This window comes from Anthonomus grandis, chromosome 4, assembly GCF_022605725.1.
Source record: "Anthonomus grandis grandis chromosome 4, icAntGran1.3, whole genome shotgun sequence".
Classification (NCBI taxonomy): domain Eukaryota; kingdom Metazoa; phylum Arthropoda; class Insecta; order Coleoptera; family Curculionidae; genus Anthonomus; species Anthonomus grandis.
This window is the reverse complement of record NC_065549.1, coordinates 18,927,070-18,945,935: the sequence shown is the minus strand read 5'-3', so window position 1 is coordinate 18,945,935 and position 18,866 is coordinate 18,927,070. Positions and strand designations below refer to the sequence as shown.

Below are 18,866 nucleotides of genomic sequence, written 5' to 3'. Positions count from 1 at the left end.
TCTAATGAATGGCGTGTTTTTGTGCCTTCAGTAGTGTTTGTGACTTCGTAAATTCATATATTTATTCATCAACACTTTATAAAAATCAGGGTTGAAACTACACAAATAAAAATAAATCTAAAAGAAAATCTCTTTTTTAACAAGAAGCCAATACGGAAATCTAAACAATAAAGCCTACGGCCACAAATATAAGAATTATGCTCTTTAAAGTAAAACAAAGCGTTTTAAAATGGAGACAAATCTGGCCATAATACAAAACTAACCCGAGGTAGAGCAAGATTGCAGGAATACGAAAGGATATAGAGCAGAGAGCCGTAACTTTCGGGATAATGTTCGCGGGAGCGGAACTGAGGCCCGTTTTAATCTCGCTAATGGACGAGCGGTTCGGGGGCCGTGACCGAGGGTTGTACACGAAATCGATGAAAAATCTACGGTTACAAATAAAAGTATTACAGCTGGAAAATGAAAATGCGAAGGGGTGTTGACTTGAAAAGCGCGTTATATATTATTAGATTTTTCTATTGAATTTTTATACATCAGGATCTTCCCTAAACAGTAAAAAAAATTGCTATGTTGATGGCTTGTCAAGACCTCTGTTCAATATATCAACAAATTAAGATTTAAGGATTTTTTAGCTACTTTTAAAATATTTATTTATTATGTAACAAGTGTGTAAAATGGTGCTTTTTGTGAATGGGATTTTGTCTCAGGAGAATCTTTTCCTGTACCCAAGAAAAAAGTAAAAAATTGATTTACGCAGTAGCGCGTAAAAAATCTTTAACGTCACCCTCAACAAATATAGAAAAAACTTCAAAATATTTTAAACGAATTTTTTTTCTTTTTTCTTTAACTAATATCATAAAAAAATATATTCAGTTTGGATACCATAACAACTACGCCAGCGATATTGTCACGAAAACCTTTAAAGAACGTCTAAATCCATCATAGTTTTTTAATTTGGTTGAATTATATGTTACTTAACATCTCACGAGCTATTTACTATATATTGTATAATAGATAAAATCCATTATCTTGAGCAATGTTGCTAAGATTCTTAATGATTTAAAAGTCTCCCCAATTCCCTTGTTGCTTCTTGACAGATATAGGGAATTTGAATTGAGACCTAAATTTTCCAATGCAATTTTGTCATTCTGGTCTTCAGTGATAAGTTGGTGATCGGTGACAATTTAATTCTAATCCAGTCTTTATTTTACTTTTATTAACAACAATGTATTATTTTTTTGAAGTTTAAAATTACTTAACTAGATGCTATTGAGCCACTATAAAGTTATTCTGGTCACAATGTCTGTAAAAACGTTCCGTAATGCAAGATGTAATTAGTTTATAGAGTGTGGGTATTGGTCGATATTTAGCCGGATCTTGAGTGTTTTGCCAGTCCTTGGACAAGAGGTAAGTGGTACCTCCTGTTAAAAAATTGGGCAAATTCTGAGGAATCATAAGCATGTCGTTCAGAAGGTCGGTCACTTGTTGATGTGTTAACCACAATTTCTTAATCCAGTAATTTTGGACGTGATCTGGGCCTGGAACTCACCTTGTTTTTGATCCTAAAGATGAAAAAATTTGTCCCGAAACATTGAATTTGTGAGGTAGGTTTTTAGTCTCGGTTCAATTTTATTTAACATTGTGCCGGGTGAACTGGTCAGACTGGTAGAACCTTCAAAAAAATGTTATTAAACTGGTCCAAAAAAATGCTGGAAAATATTTTCATTGATCAGCCGCTAGAGGGCGTCATAGCTACTTTTAAACTTCTATTTTTTTGAAAAAATGCCAATCAACGGGCATTCCAAAAAATGATCGTAATAATCTCAAAAGATTTCCACACAAAAAAGTGTAATCAAGAATTTATGTCACTTGTTTTAAGTCGTGGGGACAATTTTTATCTTGAGTGAAAAAAATACCTGAAAACTTTGGCTTTGATTGGCCCGAATTTTTTAAACAACTTTTATTTAAAAATTTTTTATTGATTTTTTTATATTGAAAATACAATACTATTAGTTTTTGCTAAAATCCGCTAGAGAGCGTTGACTTGAGATTTACTCTATTCAACAAGTTATTTCAAAAATCTCAAATGCAACTATATATATATTTTTACGATATCACTAGTCAAAACAAATTTTGATCTAGAAGATAAAAATTACAAAAATCGTCGAAAATTCCCATTGCCTCAATCAAGTTCGTTCAAAAAGATTCGTGCAAAATATTTACGGAAAGAAAGAAACTCAGAATACTACAGCTTTTTAAAAAAATCTGCAAGGTGGTGCTGTTTTATATAGGGTGTTCGTTAAAGACATGCTAATATTTATGAAGGTGATTCCTGGACCCATTTTAAGAAAAAAGTTCTTATGAACATATGTCCTAAACGTCTTAACTTTTGAGATACAGTGTGTTAATGTTTTCAAAAAAAAATCAGTTTTTTAATAATAACTCAAGTATGAAAAGTTAAAAAATTTAAATAATTTAAGTAATACTCATGTTTTTAACGCGTTTAAAAAGTAAATGGAAGTGCCGTAACGCGTCTTTGTTTAACGCAAATAAAGTCGCGGAGTCGCCTATGCATCTTTCGTATTGCTCATTGCTATGGGCAACGAGCTGTAATTTTAGATGTCAAATTATTAAAAACCATCACAGCGCATCATTTATTTGATTTTTAACGATTTATTGAAGTTATTTCGTTTCCACGCTATTTTTCTGAATATCAGTATTGGCAAATTATACCAATGAAGAAATGGCAGCAATGCATTTCGTATATGGCCTCGCCGATGGTAACGCAACAGAAGCCAGACATATTTATCATGAAAGGTATCCAAATCGTGTCCTACCAGATAGCCGTACCTTTTCAAATATTCATCGTCGACTTTGGGAAACTGGTTGTTTCAAGAAAGGTACTCCGGAAGGTAGACCTCGAACTGTCAGAACCCCTGAAATTGAGAACGCGTGCTACAAGCAATCGAATAACATCCTAAGACGAGTACGAGGAAGATCGCTAGAACTATGCATATCTGTCATCAAATTGGCGCATTTTGGTTGATTTTTTATTCTTATACCATATTTTAAGAGTACAGGCATTGCTTCCTGGAGATTTTCCGCAGCGAGTGGACTTGTCAGTGGTATCTCCAGAACATTATACTAAATCCGCAGTTTGAGTCACAGACTTTATTCACAGACGAAGCAAATTTTTCTCGGAACGCTATTCAAAATTTTCACAACAATCATTTTTGGGCAGAAGAAAACCCCCATGCCATAACGGAAACCCATTTTCAACACCAATTTTCGGTTAATGTTTGTGCAGCAATTGGTGATTACCTAATAGGCCCACTTTTTCTACCAGAGCGCCTTGATAGTCGGTCGTATTTACTGTTTCTCGAAGAACTGCCTGGGCTTCTTGAAGATGTGCCACTTCTGTTAAGAAATCGAATATGGTACATGCACGATGGTGCTCCTGTTCATTTTAGTTTAATTGTCCGAAACCATTTAAATACCGTTTATCCGGATCGATGGATCGGTCGCCGAGGACTACAACAATGGCCAGCAAAATCCGCCGATCTCAATAGCTTAGATTTCTTTTTATGGGGGCACCGTAAAACTCTAGTTTATAAAACTCCCGTAAATACTCTAGAAGATTTAAGAGACCGAATAGTTGCCTCGTGTGAAATTATACGAAATATGCCGGGAATATTTGAACGTGTGCATAATTCCATGCGTAGATGAGCGGAAGCATGCCTACTTAGTGAAGGTGGCCATTTTCAATAATTTTTGTAATCAGTGTAATTAAGATAAAATACATTTGAGCCGTTCATTTAGCCTGAGTTTCATAAAATTAAATAAAACTAGTTTTTTGCTCTTAAAACCCTGTTGTTTTCAAGTAAAATTAGGTAGGTATTTCTGAACTAATTGCGAATTGTTATTAATCATACTCAATAGCTCAAAAAAGAAAAAAAAAATTAATCGTATTTAACACCAAGAACTTACTTTTTAACCCAATAACGCCTAGCGTTACCGTATGGTCACAATTATTTACGCTTTCTGTAAAGGATGCTGCGGCTCTATTTTTAGGCCGGTTGGAGAGATGGCGCTGTGAGTCTCTTAAAAATAGTTCAACTTGTTGATAAATTCATAACAGGTCTAGACGACGTTCGTACCAGACACGTGTGCTATAATTTATTTAGGTGTTTTTGCTATTGCGTAAAAGTGCTATGGAGCCAAACTTTGGGTAAGTATATTGTTCGAGTTTTTTTATGAAACCGTTTCTAACTTTGTTAGCCAGTGAGAAGACATATCAAATATTGTACTAGTTATTTTTTTGTCGAAATCTAAGTTATGCCATATTAGCTACAGATGTATATATCAGCCTGTTACCGTATGGTAACGCTAGGCGGTTACACTACCGAATTTTTTGTAAATTGTTTTTTTTTTTGGTATAGGAAGGGTTTCTCACTTCAAGATGCCCTAGAGATTGCCTATAGTGATAATATAGACGAAATATTTATTGAACCACCCGATTCGGACGTTCTGACAGACGTAGACTCCGGGGATAAAGATGGTAGTGGATTTATTGACAATTTATCTGGCAGACAACTTAGAGGTCAAGCCGAAGTAAAACTCCTGGACAACACCAGAGTTGGTGGGTGCAGTTCTGATGATTTGTCGCGAAGTCTTGGATCACTTCATGCTTCACCGAAACATAGGTCTCCTTCGCCATCACAAAACAAAGCACCTTCGATAACACAAATTACTGTTGATGTAGAGGACTTTGACTGGGTTCAAAGAGATTTGCAACCAAATCACCAAATTTTTCCAACATGTGACTTCAAGCCATATCAACATTTAAGTCCCGTGGAATTATTAGAATTGTTTATCCATGATGACATCATACATATGATGATCGAGGAAACGTCCAGGTATGCCTTATTCAAAAACCGTCCGGACCCTAAAGTATCTGTAGGAGAAATGAAATGCTACATTGGCTTTCTTATTATTAGTGGGTATATTGATTTACCAGGAAAAAGGTTTTACTGGGACTCAAATAATGACATGAGAAATGAACTGGTTTACATGTCTATGCGCAGGGACCGGTTTTTGCAAATTTCGCGTTTTATTCACTTCGCTGCTAATTGTAAACCAGAGCTGTCTGATAAAGTGTGGAAAATGCGTCCACTAATGGACAAGATCAAGGAAAACTTTTTAGCTTATTTTGAGCCTGAAGAGCATCTATGTTACGACGAATCTATGATTCGATACTTCGGAAAACACAGCTGCAAGCAGTTTTTTCGAGGTAAGCCAGTTCGTTTCGGCTATAAAATGTGGTGTATGAATACGGCTTCCGGTTACCTCATCAACTTTGAAATGTATCAGGGAAATAACCCCCGCCGCTCCCCTGAGTATGAATTATTATTCGGTAAAACATCAGCGCCCATGGTGCAAATGCTAAAAGAAGTAGAAAGAGTAAAAGGTTTCAAACCATATAAACTCTATTTTGATCATTTATTTACAGGCGTAAAGCTCCTTAAATATTTACGAGATAAAGGGTATCAAGGTACTGGAACTGTGCGTGAAAATAGATTACCTAATCTATTTTCACGCACATGGGATGCTCTCTTACAGAAAAAAAGACCTTTGAAAAAAAACCGAGAGGTACTACCGAATCTATCCTTGATAAGGGAAATGGGATTTCATATGTTCGCTGGGCTGATCATGGAGTTGTCACTCTGGCGTCAACATCTTTTGGAGTATAACCAATTGGATCTGTGCGCCGATATTCAAGTGCCGAAAAAAAACTAGTTCAAGTGCCTCGGCCGTTTGTGATTGAAACTTACAATTCTTATATGGGTGGCGTTGAGCTTATGGACGAGAATATATCGAGATACCGCATTGCTATAAGGGGTAAAAATTGGTGGTGGAGTATATTTACGTGGCTAATGGATGCGTGTGTGCAGAATGCTTGGCAACTCTTGGGAAATCTGGAGGAACTCTTCCGCAATTAGAGTTTAGAAGGGAAATAGCGAAATTTTATCTGAACTCATTCGGAGTTCCACCAAAAGGTCCTGGTAAAGTTTCCACATCTTCAAGCTCAGTTTCCTTGAACAGGGTATCGGATGATATTCGGTATGATAAAAGGGATCATGTGGTTATTCGAGTTCCCCAAAACAAACGGCGACGTTGTGCTGGAGAGGGCTGTTCCGCAGTGGGAAGAACAATGTGCAAAAAATGCGACGTGGGTATTTGTATTGACTGTTTTTCTTTATTTCATACAAAGTAGCTTTTCAATGAAAGTAGATTTTAGTCTAAAATAACAGTTCTTGTTTTTTACTTTAAAATAAATGACACTGAACAATTCTTTGTATTTTTTCACAAATTGTTATAACTAGGTAGTTAAAACGCCTAGTGTTACCATATGGTCACATTTAATTTCGGCTACAGTATTACCAATAAAACTAAAAAATTGCTGTCAATCCTTGTATTGTATCCTAAAAACCTAAAAAATAATCATTTGATATTTCTCTGCCAAAAAAAATTAACCAGGCGTTAATGGGTTACCATCATCGATATTTATGTATAAAAACGTCATTTATTCATGCATAACTAGATAGAAAAATTTGACATTTAAAATCACAGCTCGCTGCCCATAGCAACGAACAATAAAAAACATGCATAGGCGACTCCGCGACTTTATTTGCGTGAAATAAAGACGCGTCACGGCACTTTTTTACTCCCATTTACTTTTTAAATGCGTTAAAAACATGAGTATTCCTTAAATTATTGAAATTTTTTAACTTTTCATACTTTTTGTAATAAATCTGATCCCTTAATTTGCTTGCAATCGACGAACAAACATTTTCACACCGCATCAGATTTTTAGGGAAGTAAAATTGTTTTTATTTTTTTTAAGCGAAAACCATGCGTCGAAGACGAAAATAAACCAAAAAATCAAATTTGCTAAAAAGTGATTTAGGATTTTAAAAATAATTTTTGTTTAAAAAAAAAGCAGTGGCGTAGTATTTTTTTTCACTAGAAATATTCAATAGATAACCTGTAGGGACGCCACTGGCAAAAAAAATATTTTTTTGCACATCAAACAATGCGTCTTGGTGCATAGAATACATGTACCAAATTTCATAAAAATGTCGACAATATTGTTTAAGTTATTATTAAAAAACTGATTTTTTTGAAAACTTCAACACCCTGTTATCTCAAAAGTTAAGATATTTAGGACATATGTTCATAGGAACTTTTTTTCTTAAAATGGGTCCAGGAATCACCCCCTTAAATAATTGCTCGTCTTTAATGCTTAATATACTATGCTTTAATATACAGGGTGTTATATTTTTTATACAGGTCTTTTTTCCGATAATCGATCTATTATAAGAAAAAAATATACACAGGAGAATTTGGCACGTTGCAAATTCATTAGAGGACACAAATTTTAAATTATATCTGTTTAAAATAAAGTTTAGTTTGAATAGAATACCATATATATTATTATATTTTTAAATTCTATATGAACTTCAAAAAAACTTTAGTATAAAATATGTTATACTTTAATGGAACGGTTGATTAAAACACTCGAATAACGCCATTTTCTCGACTTGAAGCTGTTGTGTATTTAACTAAAAATGTATGCAGCAAATAGATTCTAAAATGTTAAGATAGGAATGTGAAGATACCTTCGCATAGGTATGTTTTAGACCTATTGCTACTAAGTTTACTGAAACTGGATCTGTTGCAAACAAAAAATTCCAGCAAGACGGCGCTCCTCCTCACTACGATCTTCCCGTTCGGCAATGGCTAGACGACGAGTTTCCAGATAAATGGATAGGGCGAAGGGGGCCTATAGGATGGCCTGCTAGATCTCCTGATATAACGCCGTTAGACTTTTTTCTATGGGGTCATTTGAAATCTATTGTGTTTACTCCCCAACCTGAAAGTTTGGATGAACTTCGTCAACCCATCATCGACAACTGCCAGTCAGTAATTTCAATATCGCCTATATTTTTTTTGAACATTTTGAACACTTATTGAAATAAAAACTCATATTTTCATGTTTTTGTCTTCTATCTGAACAAATTAAGATAAACAAAGATTTTTCTAATTTTCTTGAAAACGAATCTACTGATTTAAAAAATCAAACGTCAAAATAAAAGACTTCGAAAGACCTTTTAAACAAGCTATTACTCGATACCCCTTGCAATTTAAAATTTTTAAGGGGATGACCCTGGGAGGCAGAGGGTGAAAGGGGGTGAAGTAATTTTAGGTTAGAAAGTTGTCCCCCTTGACAAACCTTTTGACGTATTTCGGCGTTTTTTTTTAAACAGTGGTTTTCAATAAATCCGTGGTGGGAAGTTTTCAAATGAACACCCTGTATATTTTTACAAGATCACTACTCAAACTAAAGTTATTATACAAAATTTGATCTAGAAAATAAAAATTACAAAAATCGTCAAAAATTCCGATTGCCATTTTCGATCAAGTTAAGAAAACTCGTGAATATTTGCTGAAAGAAAGAAACTCAGGATACTAGCTTTTTTAAAAAATCTACTTCGGCGGCGCTGTTTTATATATTTTTTTCTACAGGTTTTTTTTTCCGATAATCGATCTATTATGAGAACAAATATACACAGAAAAATTGTAAAAATTTGGCACGTTGCAAATTCATTAGAGGACACAAATTTAAAATTTTAAATTATATCTGTTTAAAATAAAGCTTAGTTTAAATAGAATATCATATACAGGGTGTTTCCTAACTACGGTACGAAACTATACAGGGTGAATCGTTAGATCGTTTTATGAAAAAAAGTTCCTATGAACGTATGTCGGGAGTTGCTTTGTTTCTGAAATACAGGGCGATGAAGGTTCAAAAAAATAATGGTATTTTAAAAATACTATAACTATCCTTAAACCGATTTGGTTGAAATTTGGTGCAGTTATTTGAAGTTATAAGACGCTTATTTAGCTGTAACTAGATTGAAATTATTAGGTCCAGTGGCATGTCAGTGGGCACCACATGCTTATTGTTGAGAAAAAAACAAGGCCAGTAATTGTTTTGCAGCTTTTTATTTATTTTTGCATTTAAGCAATTAAAAATACAACTTTTTCGTATCATATCTTATTATCTTCATATCTGGTTTTGTTTTCGAAAAAAAAAATTTAAGTATCTTTAACCCATTTTAAAAATTATCCATGGACGACAACATGAAATAAAAACCAATTAATTCGATAAACAATTTCGACCTTAAAGTAAATGAGCAAATTGCCCACCTTCTGATAAAATACACGACTGCAAATGATTTGTCATTGAGTGTCTGATACGCTCAAAAATACCTGGAGTATCCCTTATGATATTGCAATTGACAATTATCCGACTCCTCAAGTCATTCACATCTAGAACAGGAGTTTTATAAACAAGAGCCTTCAGATGGCCCCATAAATAGTAATCCAAGGGATTCATATCAGGACTGCGAGCCGGCCAATTTTGAGGTCCTGCACGTCCAATCCAGCAATTAGGGTAGATGACATTGAAGTGCTGACGAGCAAGAACACTGAAATGAGCTGGTGCGCCGTCGTGCATAAATCACATGTTGACTCTTACTTGTAGGGGTACTTCTTCTAATAAAGTGGGTAAATGGTGTTGCAAGAAATCCGTGTAGGATTCACCTGTAATTCTTGCCGGTAAAAAAAATGGGCCAATTAGGTAGTCACCAATAATTCCTATCCAAACGTTCAGCGAAAATTGTTGCTGAAAATGAGTTTCTCTAATAACGTGGGGATTTTCGTCGGCCCAAAAATGATAATTGTGGAAGTTCATAATAGCATCTCTTGAAAAATTTGCCTCGTCCGTAAATAAAATATTTGGTAGGACATTATTATTGTGTGCCATCGTATGAATCAACCACCTGCAAAACATTATCTTGGATGAAAATCCCGAGGCAGTAGAGCTTGTACACGCTGTATGTGATATGGATGCAGGAGGTTTCTTTTTAGAACTTTCCAAACGGTTTTTGAACTGACTTCAAGCTGCAGTGCAATCTTCCTGATACTATTGGAAGGATCTTCTTCTATCGCATCAAGTATAGCTTCTTCCAGTTCAGGCGTTGTTATAGTTTCTGGTCTTCCACCACCCATATTTTTATTAAAACTCCCAGTTTTACATAATCTTGCATGTAGTTTTCTAAATGTTTTTGTACATGGAATTACTCTGTTAGGATATCTGTCCTGATAAATTCTTCGTGCTTCTTCCGCATTTCCATTTGCTAATCCATAAATAAAGTGCATGTCGGTCATTTCATGGTTAGCAAAATTATTCATGATGGAGTAATGAATCACTGCTAATTGACAGCTGAATTTTACTTATAGCAATTCTATCACTGTCAGCTGGTCTCCAAAGCAGGTAGGTACAAAGGAGGTACTTGAATGGACTTGCCAATTATTTGTCATAAAAAGCAATGTATTTGTTATTTTGTTGTATTTCAAAAATCTGATAATAAAAATCGTAGAAATTGAATGTTTATTATCAATAAACAAGACACAAGAGACCAAAAAGTCGTGCATTGGAGGGTGGACATTTTGCTCATGTACTTTAAGGTCGAAATTGTTTATCGAATTAATTGGTTTTTATTTCATGTTGTCGTCCATGGATAATTTTTAGAATGAGTTAAAGATACTTTTTTTTTTCTCGAAAACAAACCCAGATATGAAGATAATAAGATAAGATACGAAAAAGTTGTATTTTTAGTTGCTTAAATACAAAAATAAATAAAAAGCTGCAAAACAATTAATTATTGGCCTTGTTTTTTTCTGAACAATAAGCATGTGGTGCCCACTGACACGCCACTGGACCTAATAATTTCAATCTAGTTACAGCTAAATAAGCGTCTTATAACTTCAAATAACTGCACCAAATTTAAACAAAATCGCTTTAAGGATAGTTATAGTATTTTTAAAATACCGTTATTTTTTTGAACCTTCATCGCCCTGTATCTCAGAAACAAAGCAACTCCCGACATACGTTCATAGGAACTTTTTTTTATAGAACGACCTAACGATTCACCCTGTATAGTTACGTACCGTAGTTAGGAAATACCCTGTATATTATTTTATTTGTAAATTCTATATGAAATTAAAAAAAAACATATAAAATATGTTATACTTTAATGGTTGATTAAAACACTCGAATAACGACTTGAAACGATTGTATATTTAACTAAGAATGTATGCACCAAAAAGATTCTAAAATGTTAAGATAGGAATATAAACAAAAACATACTATAAATAGTGTTGGCAAGTCAACAGCGGCAACATCGACAAGCAGCAGCGAGTGCATGGTCAGCCGCCGTGATGCTCTCTCTGCCACCGACCGCCGAAACGATCGTGTTAACCGCGTTATAAGTTGAAATATTTTAATATTTTATGCGGAATAAACCATTTCTATATAACGATACGCGTTTTTGTACAAGAAATTAAAATCATACAGTCCACTTATATCGACATAGTGTTGGTCCTACGACCCAGATTAAGGGCAAAGCGAGAATAATCGAACAGTAATTTTCCATTCCGAGGCGAAATAATATTTAAGTGCAAGCGTACCGGGAACGAGACGAGGCGCGAACGAGGAACAGTGGTGATCGAGCGCGATTGCCGGATTTAGTCGGTTGGCAGAATTTGCAATTGGGTAAGTCCTTTTTCTTTTCCTGATAATTTCCTGTCTGTAAGATTGTTTCTGTTTGTGTGGGTATTGTCGTATACGATTTTGGCTGTTTAATTTATAAAAAAAAAAATGGCTGATGTCGAAGAACAAATAAAGAGTTTTAAACGTAAACGAGGTTCTGTAAAAGCCAGACTTACACATTTTAAGAAATTTTTAGACGATTTAGAATCAAAATATGCGATTTCTGATTTAGCTATTGTGGATGATGATGTTTTAAATTTAAGCTCGCGGATAGATGAAATTTACAAAATACAAGAGGCTTATGAGCAGGTACAGTCAGATTTAGAGAATTTAGTCGATGAGGGTGAGTTAGATGCTTTGTATGCCGAATGCGAAGAATTTTCGAATAATTTTTATGCCGAGTTAGCGCGAGGTAAGCGACTACGTTCCAAATTATTGAGGGATGATAAGCTTCTAAGTGGCCGTTCTTGCGCGGAAAATGAAGCTGTTATTAACGTAAACGAGTTTAGTGGGTTTCGATTACCGCCAGTTGAGGTACCAAAATTTGGCGGCAGTCATGAGGATTGGTTGGAATTTCGTGAGACTTTTAGTTCTTTAGTGCATGCAAACAGTGCGCTACGTGATTTTCAGAAGTTTCATTACCTTAAATCATCTCTTTCAGGCTGCGCGTCGCAGGTTATAGCGTCAATTGAATTTTCCGAGGCAAATTACGCGGTAGCTTGGAATTTGCTGTGCGAACGGTATAACAATGAAAGGCTTCTTGTTCATAACCACGTAAAAGCACTATTTAACTTAGAAGTTAAGGGCTTCGAGTCTTCGAAATCCTTAAGATTTTTAATTGATTCAATTTCAAAACATTTAAAAGCCTTGAAACAATTAAATCAGCCCACCGAATATTGGGATACATTGATAATTTACATCGTAACTTCTAAGTTGGATAATGCAACAGCGCGAGAGTGGGAAAGTTTTAGGTCAAACACGGCGCTTCCGACTTTAGACGACTTGAAAGCATTTTTAAAGTCGAAAGCCGACCTGCTAGAAACCATAGAATCGAAACGCGATACTTCTTCAGGCAATACTCCCAACAGACAAACGAAAATATCTAAATCATTTGTTAATACGGAAGCTAATGCTTTAAAACCTAATAATGCAAATTTTAATACAAATGATTATGCGACTCACAATACGGTTTGTGTTTTTTGCAAACGAAGTCATTATATTCGAAACTGTGCAGACTTTCTTAAATTATCTGCGACCGAAAGAAATACGCATGCAAAAAGACTTAGGTTGTGCATAAACTGTTTGCGTCCAGGTCATTTAAATACGGTTTGCAGATTAACAAACTGCAGAAAATGTAACGGTAGGCACAATACTTTGTTGCATATTCAATACAACAACGAAAACGTACACGATAAACGCGAAAATAATACGACAGAGAACGCAAGTGTCTCTCTTACCTCTTCTAATATCGCTGCACAAGAAAACGTTTTACTCGCAACTGCTTTGGTGCAGGTTGTCGATAAATTTAATAAAACCCATACGGTACGCGCATTACTAGATTCGGGTTCCCAATCTAGTTTTATTTCGTCTAAATTATGCGATCTACTTAATTTGGAAACGGAAACGATTAACATGGCCGTCGTAGGTCTAAATAACAATAAATCACAGATTAAGAAAAAATGCGAAATTTGTGTTGAGTCGCATCACAGTGCATATTCGGTAAAGATATCGTGTCTCATTATAAACGAAATTACTAGTGTTCAACCAACTACGTTCACGGATATTACTAAGCTAAATATTCCAAAAAACATAATTCTTGCAGATCCAGATTTTAATAAGCCTGGTCCAATAGATTTGCTTATCGGTGCAAATCTATTTTGGAAATTAATGTTAGTCGGTCAAATACATCTTGCGCCCGATCAGCCGGTGTTGCAAAAAACATCCTTTGGCTGGATAATTTCCGGTAACATTCCTGGCAATTCGAATGCGCAAACTCATTGTAGCTTGTCTTTAAATTGTGACATCCAAACCCAGCTAGCAAAATTCTGGGAGCTGGAAGAATGTGTCATAAAATCAGCCTTATCCGAAGAACAAAGGTTATGCGAGCAACAATTTGTTGAAAATACGAAACGCGACGTGGAAACGGGTAGATTTACTGTCTCCGTTCCTTTTAAGGCAAGTGTGAGTCAGCTAGGTGACTCGGAGGAACAGGCTCGAAAACGATTCTTCTCTTTAGAAAGAAAATTTAAACATAATCCTGACTTACGAGAAAAATACGTTGACTTCATGACAGAATATAAGGCGTTAGGTCACATGACCAAAGTAAATAAATTAGACAGTAAAGCGATTCAATACTACTTACCACATCACGGAGTGCTACGCGAGGATTCGGTTACAACTAAACTTCGAGTTGTATTCGACGCTTCGGCTTCCACAAGTTCGGGTGTATCTCTCAACGACCTTCAAATGGTAGGTCCCACAATCCAAAACAATCTTTTATCCATACTTCTAAGATTTAGAATTCATACATTTGTTGTAACGGCCGATATCGAGAAAATGTATCGGCAAGTACTGATCAAACCCAATCAACGTGCCTTCCAACGAATATGTTGGCGTAGTGATCCGAACGCGGAACTAGACACATATGAACTTAATACGGTTACTTACGGAACGGCATCTGCGCCGTTTCTAGCTATTCGTTGTATAGTTGAGCTCGCTTTAAACTGTAAAAAAGATTACCCGGATATATCTCAAATAATCGAGAACGACCTATACGTCGATGATCTAATTTCCGGCTCCGATTCTATTCACGAAACAGCGCGTATTGGTACGGAAGTTTCCAGAATTTTGTCTGAAGGTTGCTTTAAATTACGCAAGTGGCACTGAAACAGCCATAAAGTACTTAAAATTATACATGGCGAAGTACCTTCGCAAAACACAGTTCAATTCGGGGAAGATAAAAACGTTAAAACTTTGGGCCTCGGTTGGTCATGCGACACCGACAATTTGACTTTTAAGATCGAGTCTCAAAGCATTAATGGTCGCATAACAAAGCGAATCATTCTCTCTGCGGTTGGACAAATATTCGATCCCCTAGGTCTATTATCTCCGTGCATTATTAAGGCAAAAATTATACTTCAGAAGCTATGGCTCGAGCGACTAAACTGGGATGAAGCCGTTCCCCAAAATATACATACCGATTGGGTTAATTTTATAACTAAAATTCCTCAGCTTAATTCGCTGACTATTCCAAGACATGTAATTGTGCATAACACACAATTAATTCAATTGCACGGTTTCTCGGATGCCTCCGAACATGCCTATGGAGCGTGCATTTACTTACGTTCCATAGATCAAAATAACGACGTTTCAGTTAAGCTTTTATGCGCAAAATCTAAGGTAGCGCCATTAAAAACAATAACGATTCCTAAACTCGAATTATGTGCCACTGTTGTTTTAGCAAAATTATTTAAAATCGTGAAAGAGTCATTAAAGATTCAATTTTCCTCTGTTACTCTATGGACGGACTCGACCATCGTTCTCGGATGGTTGAAAACCGAACCGCATAAACTAAAAACATTTACTGCCAATAGAGTCTCTGAGGTACAAACTTTGACTAATATTTGTAAATGGCGACATGTTCCTACCAAGGACAATCCCGCAGATCTCTTGTCGAGAGGCGTTAGTCCATGTGACTTACAAGAATCTGATCTGTGGTGGTCGGGTCCTCGTTGGCTAGGAAAATCCGAATGTGACTGGCCTGAAGAAGTATCCGGTTCAATTAATTTACCTGAGCTTAAGTCGGTTTTAAAAACCTTTACGATTCATTGCTTAGAACCAATTATAGAAATAAGTCGTTTCTCTTCGTTAAGCAAACTTATTCGGACCGTAGCTTTTATTTTAAGATTCGTTGCCCTTATTAAGTGTTCTGAACGAGAAAAAGGCCCTATTAAGGTTTGTGAGCTACAAAAGGCATACAAATATATCTTAAAGGTGTCTCAACGCGAGTCATATGCAGCAGAAATAAACGACTTATTAAATAACCAAGAAATAAATTCTAAAAGCAGGATCCTCAACCTTAATCCATTTCTCGATCAAGACGGTTTACTAAGAGTTGGAGGTCGCCTGAAGAACTCGGATTATTCTTACGATAAGAAGCATCCTATTATAGTGTCTACAAAACATCCTCTATGCAAGTTAATTTTTAAATCAGAGCACTTGAAATTACTGCATGCAGGTCCTCAGCTTTTACTTTATTCGTTGCGACAGTCGATTTGGCCTGTATCCGGCAGAAATCTCGCAAAATTAACAGTACGACAATGCGTAACTTGTTTTAGATTTAATGCGAAAACAATAAATCCAATAATGGGTAATTTGCCGAATAATCGAATAAATGCTTGCCATCCTTTTAAAGTTTGTGGGGTAGATTACGGCGGACCTTTTATTGTTAAAGACCGTAAGGGTAGAGGCTGTAAGACTTCAAAATGTTATATGGCGTTGTTTGTATGCTTCGCTGTAAAGGCAGTTCATATTGAGCTGGTTTCCGATCTTTCAACTGATACCTTTTTGCTAGCGTTAAAACGCTTTATAAGTAGCCGCGGGAAACCCCAACAAATTTACTCTGATAATGGCACCAATTTTACTGGTGCCAATAACGAACTGCAAAATTTGGGAAGTTTTTTGTTCGAAAACCAAGATAAAATATCTGACTCATGCTCATCTGAAGGCATAGGCTGGCGTTTTATTCCGGCTCATTCGCCTCATTTTGGTGGCCTCTGGGAGGCAGGTATAAAGTCAAGTAAACATCATCTGAAGCGAGTGGTGGGCAATAATATTTTAACTTTTGAAGAGTTGACGACAATACTTGCGCAAATTGAGGCGATTTTAAACTCCCGTCCACTCTCACCGCTATCAACCGATCCCAATGACGACAATCCTTTAACTCCCGCCCACTTTCTCATCGGCCAACCACTAACGTCTATCCCGGAGCCTGACATCACTGCAATACCTACTGGTAGACTTTCTCGCTTTTAACTTCTGGAACAGATGCGACAAAACTTTTGGCGACGATGGTCGAAAGAATATGTTTCAGAACTCCAGCAAAGGACCAAGTGGAAGAAGACGCAAGGCGAGCTGCAGTTAGGATCCATGGTACTGCTGAAGCAGGACACAGTTAGTCCTATGAAATGGAAACTTGGGCGTATACTAAGCTTACATCCTGGGAAAGATGGAATTTGTCGTGTGGCTTCCATCCAGACAGCAGACGGTATCATTCGTCGAGCTTTTCCGAAAATATGTCCTCTGCCCATTGACGATTGAAAGTCATCCCTTTCAAGGCCGGGGGCATGTTGGCAAGTCAACAGCGGCAACATCGACAAGCAGCAGCGAGTGCATGGTCAGCCGCCGTGATGCTCTCTCTGCCACCGACCGCCGAAACGATCGTGTTAACCGCGTTATAAGTTGAAATATTTTAATATTTTATGCGGAATAAACCATTTCTATATAACGATACGCGTTTTTGTACAAGAAATTAAAATCATACAGTCCACTTATATCGACAAATAGGGTGATTCAAAATTGAGTGCAAAGATTTCAAGGGCATATTTACCTGCGTTAATTAACTTGCTTCGTTTTCTAGATACAGAGTGTAAAAGTTTTTTATTAAAATCGTTTTTTTTATCAATTATTCAAAATCCTTTCATTTAAATAAAATTTGGTAGGATTATTTGTCGTCCCAAAGGCCCTCCTTTGATGGGAATAAAATAAATTTATTAATTCCAGTGGCGTTTCAGGGGACTACCTACTTGATACTTATAGGTAAAATTATGGTACGCCACCACTTTTTTGACAATTTAATTTTTTTTAGATTAAGCGGTATATATAACTTTATAATATTATAGAATTCTTGCCTCTTGAGCCTTACTCGTATCTAGCTTTGTTTCCAGGAAAAAAATCAAAATCTGTGCCTGGCCCTATTAAAACAAATAATAAATCGCATTGATTATTGAGATTCATTTAATTTCTTTTCAAAATTTAACTTAGCCTAAGTAACAGATACATACAAATGCAGATTTTCATAACAAATGCTTGAAATTACTGCCTCCTGCGGTGATACAATGCCACAAATACTCCATTCTTCGCCTCATAGACTGCCAAACGCGTCCAGAAATTTCTGGAGTATTTCTGACTACCTCGAAGGCATGAAATATCCGTTGTTGTAGGATTTCAATGGAAGGAACTGGTCCTGCATCATACACCAGGCTTTTAACATGGCCTGATAGAAAGAAATATAGCGGGGTACAGTCTGGGGAACGCGGTAGCCAAGCTATTGGTCTGGAAAATTCAAAGTCTAAATATTCGCGGACAGTTCTTCGAAAATGGGGAGGGGCTCCATCGTGCATAAAATAAGTATTTGGCGAACATTCAACGGCACATCCTCCAATAAACCGGGTAAATGATTCTGTAAAAAGTGCAGGTATGTATCACCATTTAAAGTTCGGGGAAAAATAAATGGACCAATTAAAAAGTCGGCAACAATCCCTACCCAAACATTCAAACTAAACTGCTCTTGGTAGTACAACTGTCGAATTTCGTGGGGATTTTCAATTTCTCAAACATGGAGGTTATAATAATTAACGACCCCCATCTCGGGTAAATTGGGCTTCGTCCGTAAACGGGATGCGAGATAAAAATTTCGGATCCCTGGCACAATTATTTAGTATCCATCTTGCGAATTGTACCCGCTGGGGAAAATCTCGTGGGAGCAAACCCTGCACGCGCTGGATATGGTATGGATAAAAACTATTTTCATGTAAAACCCTCCAAACTGTCGATTGACGAGGGTTTAAATCCCGTGCAATTTGCCTCGTGCTTAACGCAGGGTTCTCCTCAATAAGTTGCAGAATTTCCTCTTCCGTCATCACGTTGCGGACTTCACGCGGCCTACCAACACTCATTCTGGTAGTTTGGAATCTTGAGATGCTTCTGAGAGTTGAAGTTCTGCTGAAAGTTCTGCAGTTGGGCAGCCGACGATAAGGAAATCTTAACGAGTACATCCTACGAGCTTCAAGCGCGTTTTCATCAGCCAGACCATAAACAAAATGAATGTCTGCAAGGTGCTCAAATGAAAATAGTTCATTTTCCATTATTAAAAGAAAAGAAAAATGAAGAACAACCACACACAACA

General features: G+C 36.4%; 1 protein-coding gene and 1 long non-coding RNA gene across 2 annotated transcripts; one reads left to right on the top strand and one right to left on the bottom strand.

Annotated features, from left to right (window-relative positions):
- Positions 1-329: 329 nt before the first annotated feature.
- Positions 330-11,400, top strand: LOC126735250 (piggyBac transposable element-derived protein 3-like). The gene is made up of 3 exons (XM_050439199.1): positions 330-403; positions 4,443-5,293; positions 11,288-11,400. The coding sequence occupies exons 1-3, from the start codon at positions 330-332 to the stop codon at positions 11,398-11,400; spliced, it is 1,038 nt and encodes a 345-aa protein (XP_050295156.1).
- A 6,277-nt stretch (positions 11,401-17,677) lies between these two features.
- On the bottom strand, positions 17,678-18,866 carry LOC126735484 (uncharacterized). Its single transcript, XR_007660421.1, has 2 exons — positions 18,225-18,866; positions 17,678-18,140 (listed from the first exon to the last, which is right to left on the bottom strand). It is a non-coding gene; the product is annotated as an uncharacterized LOC126735484 (long non-coding RNA).